General features: G+C 54.6%; 1 protein-coding gene and 1 long non-coding RNA gene across 7 annotated transcripts in view; one reads left to right on the top strand and one right to left on the bottom strand.

Moving 5' to 3' along the window:
• The window catches only part of DLGAP4 (DLG associated protein 4), a 195,083-nt gene that overhangs the window by 26,818 nt on the left and 155,078 nt on the right, over nucleotides 1–13,187 (bottom strand). For 4 of the 6 annotated variants that reach the window (XM_036064588.2, XM_036064586.2, XM_036064590.2 and 1 more), the window contains 3 exons: nucleotides 6,277–6,638; nucleotides 3,608–3,696; nucleotides 2,642–3,054 (listed from right to left, as the gene is read on the bottom strand). In XM_036064588.2, coding sequence (XP_035920481.1) covers nucleotides 2,642–3,054; nucleotides 3,608–3,696; nucleotides 6,277–6,638 — 864 coding nt within the window. Of the gene's footprint in view, nucleotides 1–2,641; nucleotides 3,055–3,607; nucleotides 3,697–3,943; nucleotides 4,024–6,276; nucleotides 6,639–13,187 lie in introns of those variants that run through there. The other 2 variants (XM_036064587.2, XM_036064595.2) reach the window with 2 other exon arrangements.
• Nucleotides 1–13,187, top strand: part of LOC144379284 (uncharacterized) — an 88,299-nt gene that overhangs the window by 67,949 nt on the left and 7,163 nt on the right. The gene's annotated exons all lie outside the window — the stretch shown is intronic.

The following is a 13,187-nucleotide window of genomic DNA, read 5'->3' as shown; positions in this document are numbered from 1 at the left end:
AGACAGAATTCATGGTTGCTAAGAGCTGAGGAGGAGGAGGGAATGAGGAGTGACTACTAATAGTTACAGGGTTTCTTTTTGGAGTGATGAAAATGAAATCAGTAGTGATGGTTGAACACTGTGAGTGTACTAACTGCCATTGAACGGTACACACTTTAATACACACTTTAAACGGGTGGATTTCGTGGCATATGAATCAGATCAATAAAGCTGTTACAGCGTGAAAAAAAGAAAAGAAAAAGAAAGGCTTCCAGAAAGACAGGCAACTGAAAGATAGATATAAGGAAGAAAAGATCAGAGGCTGAGGCTCCAGCCGACAGGTCCCACATCTGAGTGATGGGAATTTCGGAAAGAGAAAACAGAACAAATGCAAGTGAGGAAATTATTTTTAAAAGTAAATGCAAGGCAGGGCACCTGAGTGGCTCAGTCGGTTAAGCATCTGCCTTTAGCTCAGGTCATGATCTCAGGGTCTTGAGATCAAGCGCCACGTCGGGCTCCCTGCTCAGCGAGGAGTCTGCTTCTCCTTCCTCTTCTGCCCCCCTTCCCCGGCTTGTGCTCTCACTTATACTCTCTCTCAAATAAATAAATAAAATCTTTAAAAAAAAAAAAGGTTAATGCAAGGCTATTTGTCAGAAACAAAAGACCTGCGTCTCCATCTAGAAAGGGCCTATCCGCTGCTGGCACATGAACGAAGCCCCACTCGGCCCGGCGCTGCGGAATTTACAAGAGAGGTCAAGTGAGGAGCCTAACAGCTTCCATCAATAAAAAAACACAAAGGCCTGAGAGGGGGAATGCATCAAACTTTTCAGTACAAGTAAAGGAAGCTAAACGCAATATAGCCTTAAAGATTCTGAGGGAAAATGATTTTCAACTTTATGTTTATAGGTGTGTGTATGTATATAGGTTATAGGTATTACATATGTAGGTTATATATAATATATATACTTATAAACATATACATTTACATATATAATTTATTATTTTCAACTTTACACCCAGTCCAACCCTGTGAGGTCTGAATAAAGATATGCAGTTTCCAAAAATTTATCTCGAATTGAAGGTGTGTGGCAGCAAAATGAGGGACGATAGCCAAGAAAGCAGAAGGCCATTGGTCTGGAAAGCAGGGTGTCCACCATGGGACAGTGGCCAAGGGCAGTCCCAGGTGATGGAATGGGAAGTCTCTGGACAGCAGCTAGGCAGTAGGCCCAGAGAGTAACCTGGCCAGATGAGCAGAGAGAACGAGAGGGCACCGGGAAAAATATGAAATCATGAGGTTATCTGATACGTGTGCATATCTGGGAAATAACACAGATGCAGGCTGGCAGATCTGGTGGAACGTGTGAGAAAGTAACAAGAGCTTAGAAAATGAAGGGTATAAAAAAGATGAGGCAGTCATTCATTTTAGGAAAAATAAAATGTGGAAAAGGAAATGAAATCATCATACAGTATTAGGCTCTGCAGTGAACAGTATTTCCATGCTCACGGTGCCCAGAACTACTGGTGGTGTTTAACCCCAAACGGTGATGTCCCACACGGAGGGTGGCGCCCAGGAGGCAGACATGACCAAGCTAACTGCTCATCTCTTAGAGCAGGAAATCAATACATGAAGATGATGAATTTGAGAGGAAATAAAATACCAGAACGCACAGGTGCCGAGAGCTGCAAGCAGGGAAGGCGGGGGCCGGGTGGGGGGCTACCTGGTTCCTGTTGCAAGGCTTTCAGTGCCTTCTCTGGGCCTTGCCTCCACTCTGACTTGTTAAATACTCTTACTGTGGAAAGTTCTTACGACTGTTCTCTGCACAGCAGCAGTGTGACATCAAAGCCGGGACACTGGCCTAGAGGTCCATGGATACGGACCCATCCAAGGGGGCTCTCCCAGGCCCCATGCCATCTGGGGTCAGTGGGATGCTGGCTCCATCCCTTCTGGATACTCTGGAGACCTGTCCTTCCTGCACGTTCTCTGGTGAGGGCCCTCACTGAGGACGAGCTGTGGCCCCTGGGGCCATGGCCTGGAGATTATCAACCACCTGTGATTCTAGGCTCCCTGCATAATTTTAGCTCTTTCTGGGACTCATTTCTTGGGGGAATTTTTCGAAATAGGCACGATACAGATAGAAACAGAAGTGGAGGAGTAGCTGGCTTCTGTGTCATCCGTTCACAGTTCCTCACACCCTGCTGAGGCCCGAGGTTAGATCCCTGGGGCTTGGCATATGGTAGGTGCTCAATAAGGAGCTGTTGAAGGCCTAAGTATGGTACCAGCTGTCTGTGTGTCCGCCACTTCTTCGGGCCCTCCCATGCATGGCCACCTCCCATCCTCACAAACGCTCACACAGTTGGGGGGCAGGAGTATCTACCTCTCCGTTACACAGAACAAACGGAGGCTGGGAGGCACGTGACTATGGTCACTTCACGAGGAAGGGAAGAGAGGCATCCCAGCCCGGGTGTGGCTGAGCCCACAGCCTGTGTCCCCAGCAGCTGCTGCCATAAATCCTTCCCGGAGAAAGGTTAGGTTAGCTTAGGTAGAGAGATGGCAGAAAGAAGGGCAACAGGAGGTGAGCTCACAGCCGACTCCAGCAGGGAACCTGAGGCACAAGCCGGGCCCCCTTCTCTCCAGCCCGGGGGCCGTCCCTGCGGCACTCACCTTCTTCAGAGAGGTTGTTCTCTTTGGTCTCCTTGTCCATCTGGCAGCACCAGCCCTCCAGCCGCTCCGTTTCTGCCTGCAGGAGCTTCAGGAACCAGAAGCCGTCCCGGCGGCAGGCCCCGGGCTGCACTGGCTCTGCCGGGGAGCTGGAGGAGGTCTCGAGCCAGGGGTCAGGCGGGGGCAGCGACGAGGCCTCTAGGGCAGGGTCGCTGTTGTCTCCATAGGAGAGGTTGCACTTGATCTGGGCAATCTTGGGGGCCTGCCGAGGGCCGGCATCGATGCTGATGGAGTTGGGGTGTGGGGTACAGTCCGGGAGGCTCCTCTCAGATGACTTACAGCTTGAGTCATTGGCATCCTGGGTATCTGAGTCGGTGTCCCGTCGGGAGGACATGCTGTGAGAGGGGGCGCTGCTTCTGGGGGGTGGAAAGGTGGGGGGTGAAGTGGGGCAGGGATAGGAAAAGGTGAGAGTCACCAGGAGGGCCAGGGACCAGAGGCCACCCCAACCCGGACACACGGGAGACAGAGAAACGGATGCATCGTCTGCTCACCATGCGCCTGAAGCGGGTCCCACAGCCCCCCGTCTCATTCTCTGCTCAGCCCTTGCCCCGCCCGTCCGCGCCCACACGCGCACGCGCACACACACACACGGACAAGGTCATAAGGTTGCCTGTTTACTGCAGTGGGGCCAGGAAGCCCACCAACATCGGGGTGCTGGGCCATGTCTCTGCTGGCCTCGGCCCCCGGAGGGCTGATTAATCTCGCAGAGCAAGCGCTCACTGGCCCGCCCGCCTGCCTGCCCAGCCTCCCATGCCTGGGCCACTGCCCGAACCCCAAACCCAGCTTGGTTATTAGAAATCCAGCAAGGAGAAGTGGGTTAGGGAGAGCAGGAGGAGAAGGCGCAGGAGAGGTGAGAGCAGAGGGAGGGAGAGGAGGGGGAGAAGCAGCCACCACCTCTGTGCGACTTACCGCCAGTCGTCCTCTACCTGAACCCCGATGGACTGGAATTTGGTAGCGGGACTGGGCTCCTCTTTTGGCACTGGCTGAATGCAGTCAACCTTATTGAAGGACAACGACAGCAACAGCACGGAGACAAAGACAAAAATAAAAAACAAACACCACACTTGCTGCTGAAATTCACATTAGTGGGACGACGCAGAAGGACAGACAGACACGAGGCATGCGGACACTGCACATGGGCCCGAGGCCAGACCCAGTGAAGCCGGGCACTGCTCATTCGCGCGGAGGCGGGCGGGCAGGTGGGCAGGAAGGGGGGATGGGGTGGAGATGACTGGCTTTCCCTACTCTGAGGAGGGTGCCATCACATCGATTGCTTTGGGTCCGTTGTCCTCCGAGAGGTGGGAACCGTTCCTTCTAGTCCTCTCCTTTACACGCATCAGAGAGAAGAAAAAAAAAAAAGAAGGACGACGAGAGAGAAAGAAAACACACACACACACACAAAGCCACAGCCGTTATCTGGTGTAGTCGAAGCTGGGGGCTGTCTCGAGGCAAGGATCGCTCCCCCAACCCTGCCGCTGAAGGGCAGGCTGGAGGCGCCTGTCTCAGGGCCAAACCTTGGACAGCGGTTCTGGATTTGGAAACTGCCCGCAGGTGATACAGTGAGGCCCCAGGACACTCTGGGATGCCGTCCCTGGGCCTGGATGGCTGAGGTGACCTTCAGCCGTGGGTGGGCCTGGGGAGCAGTAGGAAGGACCAGGGCCAGGGCCAAGTGCAAAAGCTAGCACTTTTCCTACGCTCCTGTGAAGTGGAAGGAAACCCGGCAGCAGTCATGCCCCGATTCCTCCGTTCGTCTCTGGGACCAAGATGTGTGGCCATGGAGCAGCCAGGCCAGCCCTTCCATCACTGCTCATGAATGAGGAGAACCCACACCTGACCTAGGGCTTGAGGTACCAAGGGGTGGGATGCGGGTTGTCAGGGCATCCCTGGAAATTGGGGACTCCCAGTTCCTTGTCTTCACAGATGTGGAAGGGGGGCTGCAAGGCTTTCTGGGGCAGGGGCCGGGCGCCAGGCTCCTCGCCATGGGGACGCAGCTGCATTTCTCCTGCAGCAAAAGTCCACTTGGGAAGTGCAGCATCACGGATCTCAAAGAGCTGTGACAAGAGCTTGGCACAGGGGTGGGGGTGAATCCCAGAAAGGGAAAAGCCCAGATGGTCCCAAGAGCTAGGATCCTCATCCCCACGTGAATTTCTGGATGAAAGGAACCAACGGTGAGCCTAGCTCAGACCTTCTGAAAAGACAGGAGCCTCTGGTTTGGCCAAGGAGAGGGTGGGTCTGCCCAAACAATGACCCTCAGTGGTCAAGGCCAAGAGACTAGGCTATTCTGATGTCCCTAAGAATCCCTCTTGGAGCAGCTTCACAGGGCGGGGGCTGGACTCCTTACGAAAGAGCCCAGAAATCATTAGTCCCCCGACAACTCTGTTTCTGTATTTGTGGGGAAACTCAAGCCCCAAGTTGCCTCTTAGGGGGAAAATAATTCAGGCCACTGCAAGACATTGGCTAGTGAGCCTTCTCTGGTCAGAGCCAGGGGTTCTTCCTCGTGTCTCAAGTTCCTCGGGCATTCTAGCACTCTGCCACATCCGGTTGCTCAGGGGCGGCTGGGGAAATGGGGAGCCCTTGCAGCCCTAAGCCACAACACACACCAGCTTGACCTCCCTGAGGGCTCCACCTTCCCCAAGCTCAAGGCTCACCGTAGCCGCCCTCCCTTCCTCCCTGCCCTGAGTGTGGTCCGCTTTAGTCTGATGTCCAGCCAGAGCACGGAGAGTCCTCTCACTCTGGAGTCAAAGCAGCTCTTGACTCCTGCGAGGCAGGGCTCCAGCTGCCCCAGCTCGGCTGCCAGAGAACAGATTACTGCTGTCCGGTGCATGCAGGAGGCGCGGTGACGCAGGGGAGGGGACGCTGGTGTGCCCTGTCCCGCTGCGTGCTGCAGCCATGGGTGCATAGTGAGTTTGGCTTCCAGGAGGGTCTGCTGGCTTTGGCCACTCAGTCCCGGGGAAATATCTGCCTGGATCCTTTCCCGTGGAGGGAGGCATCGGGACCAGCATCAAACTTCTCAATTTGACATGGGCCTGGTGCCTCGAGCCACCTACCTGTCCCCAAGGCCCGAGGGGGCTCTGGGTAAAGTTCCCCTCAAGTAACCCCCATGGCTCAAGGGCTCTGGGTCCCGGGCCCCAGGCCCATCGGCGTCTAGGCTCCACGCTGCTCCCGCCGCCAAGCGGGGCTGTGGCCTCCGCGCCCGAGCTGACCTTGGATTAGAGAACTGTTAGGCCAGTCCCACCTCCCACGAGTCGGCTGGCAGGGCAAAGGGTGGAGTGGACAGACAGACGGTGGACAGGTGAACAGTGGACAGGAGATGGTTGGCTGAGTGTAACTACATTCACTGGGACAGCCCATCAGAGGAGCAGGGCCACATGTCCACAGCTGCAGACCACCACAGGAGTGGGCAAATGCAAGGAAGGCGTGGCTAAGAGTGTAATTTGGTTTGGCCACTTGGAGCCAACCCCCCCAAATACAGACAAACCACTTTGCCCCAGAGCCCTAGTGGGCCTCCACCAGATGTAATTACACACAGGCAGGTGCAGAGTGGGCTGAGGACACAAGAGTGTGAAAGGGACCCCTACTTGTATTCCTATAGATGACAGTTTCCTTTTGGGGATGGCCTCAGGGTGGGATTCAGAGCTGGTCAGCGTCCCTTGTTCACTCTTCAGAGCTGCATGTTTTGGGGGTGGCTCAGGAGCCTCAGGGGCTGGGGTGACTCCACCCCGTGTCACACTGGGCGGTCGGGTACTGCTGTCCAGGCTGTCCGACGAGTTGCTCAGGCCCGACTGGCTTGTCACCTCACTCTTGTGGTCCTGGCTGTCCAGGTAGGTGTCCTGGGCAGACTCAGTACTGCTCTGGACCGTGACAGAGATGAAGGGCTTTGACGTGGTACGTGGAGGGACCGGTGGTGGGGTCTTCTTATATGCCACTAGGCATGATGAACCTGCAGATAGGGGAGAGGAGGATAGGGAGAAGGTAAGGTCCCAACCCTCTCGAACCCCTTTCAGGTTCGAGAACCCACCTGACCAGCCCTAGCTCTGGCCTCAGCTGTTCCCTCAAGGAGGATTTCTGGAGCAGGAGAGTTGGGGGTCTGACAGCAATGACCAAGACAGACAGACACAGGCCCTGCCTACCCTCCTACTAGGCCAAGGCCAAGTCTAGCTGGGGATGCCAACATGGACCAAAGACATCCTCCACCTCATAGTCCCATACAAAGGTATTTTCCAGCTGGGACATGGGTTAGATGATAAAGTTCATGGTGCCACAGGCTGTGACAGCCTGACCCAGTGCGAGGGGAGACAGTGACAGCAGAGTAGAGGGCAAGAATACTAAGCAATGTTAACCTTGCTTCCTAAAGCTCACTGAGAGACCTACTGCTCCCCCTGGACTTTTCCTCCTCTACCTTCCCTCTGCTTGGACGCCCCCTCTGTGTCTGGTCAAAGATGAACACCTCCTTCAGGGTCCAGCTAAACCTACCTCCATCCTGCTATTCCACCCCCCCCCCAGTTATGTGGAAACCCCGTACACCAGTCTGCCTCCCTCAAGACTCCACCATACCTGGTCCAATTCCCCATTCTCCACCATGATTCAGGGAACCAGGACCTACCATGGGTGGGAGTTGGGGTCATCTCTGAATTCCAGATGTAATTACACATCTGGCCTGGGGCTGGCCCACAGCAGGGGCACAGAATGCTGAAGGCCCACAGCTGGCTTATTAAATGCCCAGCTTTTTGTCTGAAACAGAAGGTGCTGTTCAAACAGCAGTCGCCACTTGCTGTGAGGGCCTGGGTCAGACCCGAGAGCTTTTCTCAGCATCTTAACTCCAAATGCCCTTTCCCCCATGAGGATTAAAACAAACCTCTACCTGAGTGACTTTAAGCTCTGCCTTCAAGGGGCTACTGATCAGGGTGATGCTGATGGCCCAAAGGAAACCCACAAAACCAGGCCCGGTGCCGCAGGGGCCACCAGCAAGGCACAGCAGAATCCGTCCGCCACTGTGAGAATCACTACCCAGCCCTGTCAGAATGGCTAAATTACAAAACGGTGACAACACTAAGTGCTGGTGAGGATGTGGGGAAATGGAATCACTCATACATTGCTGCTGGGAATGCAAGATGGTACCGCCACCCTGGAAAATGGTTTGGCAGTTTCTTTCTTTTGAAGATTTTATTTTTAAGTAATCTCTATTACTTAGGGGCTCAAACTCACAACCCGGAGATCAAGAGTCATACGCTCTACTGACTGAGCCAGCCAGGCGCCCCTTGGCAGTTTCCTTTAAAGCTAAATATGCAGTTATCATACAATCCAGCAATTGCACTCTTGGGCATTTACTTATCCCACAGAAATGGGAACATGTTCACAAAAGAACTCCTACATGAGTGTTCATGGTAGCTTTATTTGTCCCAGCCAAAAACTAGAAACCACCTAGATACTTCAGTGACTGGTTTAACAAACTGTGGCACATCCAGACTGGAATACTACTGAGCAATAAAAAGGAACCAGCTACTGATAGAAGCAACAACTTGGATGAATTGCAAGTGAATTATGCCAAGTGAAAAAAAGCAATCTCAAAAAGGTACATACTATACAGCTCTATTTATAAAGCATTCTTCAAACGGCCTGATTATAGAGATGGGAAGCAGATTATTGGTTGGTGGGGAGACGAAGGGGAGAGGGTGATGCGGAGGCTGGGAGGGACATGGGTGTGGCTATAAAAGGGTGGCAAGGATCCTCCGTGTGCTAAGAAGTGGGGACAGGCGGTGGACACATGAACCCGCACAGCACTGGACACGAAGCGAGTAAAGGGAAAATGGTGGAGTCTGAGTGAGACCGGCTGGCTAGTATCTACATCAATATTCTGGTTATGACATTATATTAGTTTTCCAAGATTATACCATTGAGGGAAACTGGGAAAAGAGTAGATCGGATCCTCTGTGTTATTTCTTACAACTGTATGTAAATTGCAATTACCTAAAAATAAAAAATTTAATTTAAAAAGCCCTTCCATCGGTCGGTTCATCCGACAAACGTGTTAGGCCAGGCCCCGTACAGACTCCAGGAAAGCTAGGAGCCTCATCAGCAGAGAATCAGTCGTGAAAGGAGTGCTTGAACGGTAACAGAAGCCACAGTGGAAGAGCCTGGGAGCCGGGCCTCAAGCCTGAGTCTGGAGGTGACAAAGGGCTCTGGGAGCTCAGAGCCAGGAGCACTCAGTTCCCACTCTGCTCAGAATTTCCCAGTCCTGATGAGGCCTTGAGGGAGGGATCCGTCCAGACACACCCCCAGTCTCTGCCTCCCCAGCCTGAGAAGGGCGGCCCACGGGCAGAAGACGACGGGCTGGGCAGGCAGGAGGCTGGGCTGTGGTCAACAGGAGCATGACCCTTCCATGCACTGCCCGGCGGGAGAAGGGACGGGCCTGCTCGGGGAGGAGGGGCTCCTGTGTTCAGCTGGCCATGAGGCACAGGCTCAGCCCCAAGCTGGGTCATTCACTGAGCTGTACTCAGCAGCTCTATGGCTTTGTAATTTAAACCTCATAGTGACCCTGTGAGGCGGGGACAGGACTGTGCCCACTTTACAGATGGGGCATGTGAGGTTCAGAAAGGTCAGATAACTTACCCAGAGCTGCTAACAGTAAGTGGCAACCAGCATCTGTTCAGCTGCGCAGCCTCTCTCACTCTGCTACCCCAGCTTTAGGCCCCTCCCTGCTAGGACGGGGCTGCACTGATCACTGTGCCCCGCAGTATCCTGCTAGATTCTGGAGCCCGTCTGCAGGGGCACGCCCAAGCTGAGATCGGACTGCTGGAGGAGGGAGGGCCTAGACTAAAGGCAGAGGCCTGGCTTCTAGCCCTGGCAATCACTCATGGAAGTCTCTGGCCCACTCTGGACTTTCCAGTACCCCCATCTGTTCAGTGGGTGGGGAGGAGTTCTAACCCAGGTGGTAGCACACCATATTCACACGGCCCTTGACAAACTCAAAGCATTTTCCCATTCGTTCTCATTCAAGGATAGGAGAGATTCCTGCTCTAAATCCCTTCTCTCCACTGCCTGAAATTCTACCATTTGAGAGTCATTCCTTTGATGGTAAGGAGCCAGAAGGCAGCAGAGAACCAGACAAGCCTGAGTTCAGATCCCAGCTCTGTCTTATACTAATGTGGTGGTCACAGGAAGGGATTACAGAGGCTACATCACAGAGAGTAAGGCTCAGGCCCAGGGCTGCCATGGCTCCTATTAGTTTCTGGTACAGAGTGAGCTAGACCTGGAGTGGGGGTGGGGGGTGGTGAGCTACCTCTGGGTCACTGGTCAGAGAGGCTGGGCTGGTTCTCTGACCAACCCTGGGAAGTTTTCCTGCAAGAGCCAGACATTAAGAGCAGCCTGTTGAAGCCAATGGCCAACAGCGCCCAGCAGAGCAAGAACTGGGTTCTAAGCCTGGCTGAGGCTGTGGGACCCATCACGGTCCTTGTCCCCATCTGCGGGGTGGTGCTGTCCCTGGCCTGAAGGAGTTAGTGTGTGCAGTGACCTATGTGGAAGAGGCATCCCCGTCAGGAGACAGTGGGGTGCCCAGACAGAAGACTAACCCTCCAGCCTCTCGCTCAGGGTTGTCCAGGTCCAGAGTCCTGACACACACTCAGAGGGAAAGTGAACTAGCAAGGGGCCAGGCCACATGGCCAGATGTGATAAGAGGAAAGGTAAACTTATCTAGGATTTGCTAGGTCTCCTGGGGCACAAGTCACAGCCAGGTAAGTGGTGTGACTAAGAGGGAGGATTTCAGGGCCTTGGGGGGCTCCCCGGGTGGCAGGCATCCCTCAGCTCTGAGCACTGTCTTTCCCCAGGGCAGGAGGATGAAAAACAGGCCCAGGACTGGACACTCCGGCCATTCTGTGTTCCTTGCCCCCACTGCCCTTCTTCCCAGCGTGGGGCTATTACACATGCTGCTCCTTCTACCTGGAAAGTCCCCACTCCTCACGCTTCCAGTGTCCCTTCTTCAGAGAGGTCTCCTCTGACTGCCCTCTAATCTCAGATCAGCCAGCATCTCCGTCAGAGCCCCTGTCACATTTGTCATCTGCTCATTTAGGCATTTACTTGTTGATGGTTATAGGCTTGGGGCTGTTGGGGGAACTCTGTCTGTCTTGGCACAGCAGGTCATATCCCAGGCCCAGGGTACCACCTCAAGCTTTAGAGAAAGCTCTCAATATTTGTTGAATGAGAAAATGAACCTCATCCCTGCTATAAAAACCGGTTAGTTGCCCCAAGTCAAGATCATGTAGCTTTAGCGAAGGCTCCCAACACTGGAGTATGTAAGCTTCTTGTCTCCTTCCCTATTGGAAGCCCTTTCTAAAGCCTGGTCCCGACTGACCACCCATCTCTGCAGCTTCATCTCCTGTCCTCCCACCCCCTTAGCATGGCCTTTCCAGCTTCAGAGAACCAAATGTACGTTTTTCCAAACACACCACACTCTGCATGCACCCAAGCCTTTGCACATGCACTTGGCCTACCAGAATCCCTTTATGGGTCCTTCAGCCAGTTCCTCCACCCCAAGCTCTTGCTGGCCCAGGCAGTCTGCCCCTCTCCTTTCTCTGTGGATCAGCTGGAACACTCGGGGCTGTGGCTGTGCCCGACTGAGTGTGTGTCCCATGCGTGTCACCTGCCCAGGACCCAGCCCAGGATCCAGCACAATCATCATTTGCCAGTTAAACTTTAGAAGGGGGCAAGTGCCCCAGAGACCCAAGATGTTGGACCTGGCCGGCACCGCATCCTCCAGGATGGGACTGTGGCCCTCCCTGCCCAGGGGAGACATTCTATGTGCCACAATTTATAATAACATAGCACGTGGGTCCAACTTTTTTGTCCATTCACTCTGGAAAACGTTCAGATTTGCACAGGAAGCTAGAGACTGAACATACCTCCAGCTGAGCCACAGCAGTGTGCACACGGAGGCCCCCCCACCCCCTGCCCCAGGAGCTGCATGCTTCCCTGCCCCCATCTCGGCCCAGCCAGTCCATCAAGCCCAGGCTCAGACAGGAGCCCGTTGTGCAAGGCCTCCTCCGTGCAGTCTGCCCCCGGCCCCAGACATCCAGCCAGCCTCCCTGCCCCACAGCACACAAGTCCTTGCTTCTTCTAAGTAGAAGCTCCCTTTGTCTCATTTCTGCCTTCTGCTTCAAGATCTTATCCAGCAAACTCTATCAGGTCAGAATGAATTTATTTCTGCATTTTTTTTTTTTTAAGTCAACGTGTAACAAGATGACCCAACAGAGCTTTAGACACTCAGCAGAATGGCTGTGACGGTCTCCCCAGAGATACCGACGCAGCCACCCGGGCAGGTAGCCCCCTGCAAGTGCCTTGGAGGCCCAGCATGGCCCTCCTGCTGCTGGCAACCGGGGGCCCAAGCTTGGCAGGGGAGCTGAAGAAGAGGCCTAGACTCCTGAAGAGCAGCGGGTGCAGGCGGCCCCAGACAGTGTGGGAGCCACGGCAGCGGGCTTGACAAGAGGCCGTGGGGCCCACGTCAGCCCCCTGAGGACAGACAGCGCTGGCCTCTGAGCCAGAGCTACCTTAACTCCTTTTGCTGGCCCTGCCAGGCTGAGGAAAGGGCTTGTCAGAGGAAGGGCTCAGGGCCTATGGGATCCCTGCCCTGTCTCACCAGTGAGCAACCTGTCAAATGACACAGCTCAACGGGGCAGCCCATTTGGGTGCTGTGGGAAAAACAGCTCAAGGCTTCCACCTACCAGTCTCAAAGGCCTCCCTTCGTCCCTCTGTTTCTTCCCCCAAAACGGGAAGTTGGGAAGCAATTCCGAGCAGCGAGGTCAGGATCAGGGACAGACTGCCCTCTCAGAGCCACATTCCTGCTGACAGCCCACGTGACCCCACTGTCCCACCGTGTCAGTCTGGAAGCTACCTCCCTCGCTGTGCCTTCAGAGCTAGCAACTTCAAACTTTAATTCCAAACTCCAGCGAGAGCGCCTGGCAGCACCTCTTACCCCAACGTCCTCCTGGGAATCCTCCACCACTCCCCAGGACCAGGTGCTTCCTAACTGCCTCTCCTATCCATTCCTTGTCCCCTTGATCTAGAGCCAGCCTCCCCTAGAACACCCAGACTGCTCCTCCCTGGCCCCCAACCTCCTGTCCTGCCTTTCCGGTCCCTCCTCCACCTTGGTCGGCCACTTGAGAAATGCAACCACATCACGGCTTAGTCTGAAACCTTTCCATGGTGCCACAACCCACCCAGTGGACTTGGAACAAACCCTTCAGCGGGGGCCTTCAGGGCCTCCAGAATCGACACCTGCCTCGGACCCCAACGTGCACAGGAGCCAAGAGGTCACAAACGTGGCACACTGGGGAAGACAAAGCAACAAAGCTCAGGGAGCCCCGGCCCCACCCTTGGAGTCCTGTCCGGAATCCAGGATGCGCTCCGATGCCAACAGTGGCCCTTACCGAGCACTGGCTGGGCCAGGCCTGAGCAGGGGCTTCATACACAGTCAGTCCCCATGACTCGGGACTCTGTA

The sequence above is a fragment of the Halichoerus grypus genome, chromosome 10 (genome assembly GCF_964656455.1).
Source record: "Halichoerus grypus chromosome 10, mHalGry1.hap1.1, whole genome shotgun sequence".
Lineage (NCBI taxonomy): Eukaryota > Metazoa > Chordata > Mammalia > Carnivora > Phocidae > Halichoerus > Halichoerus grypus.
This window is presented reverse-complemented; position numbering and strand designations above follow the sequence as displayed.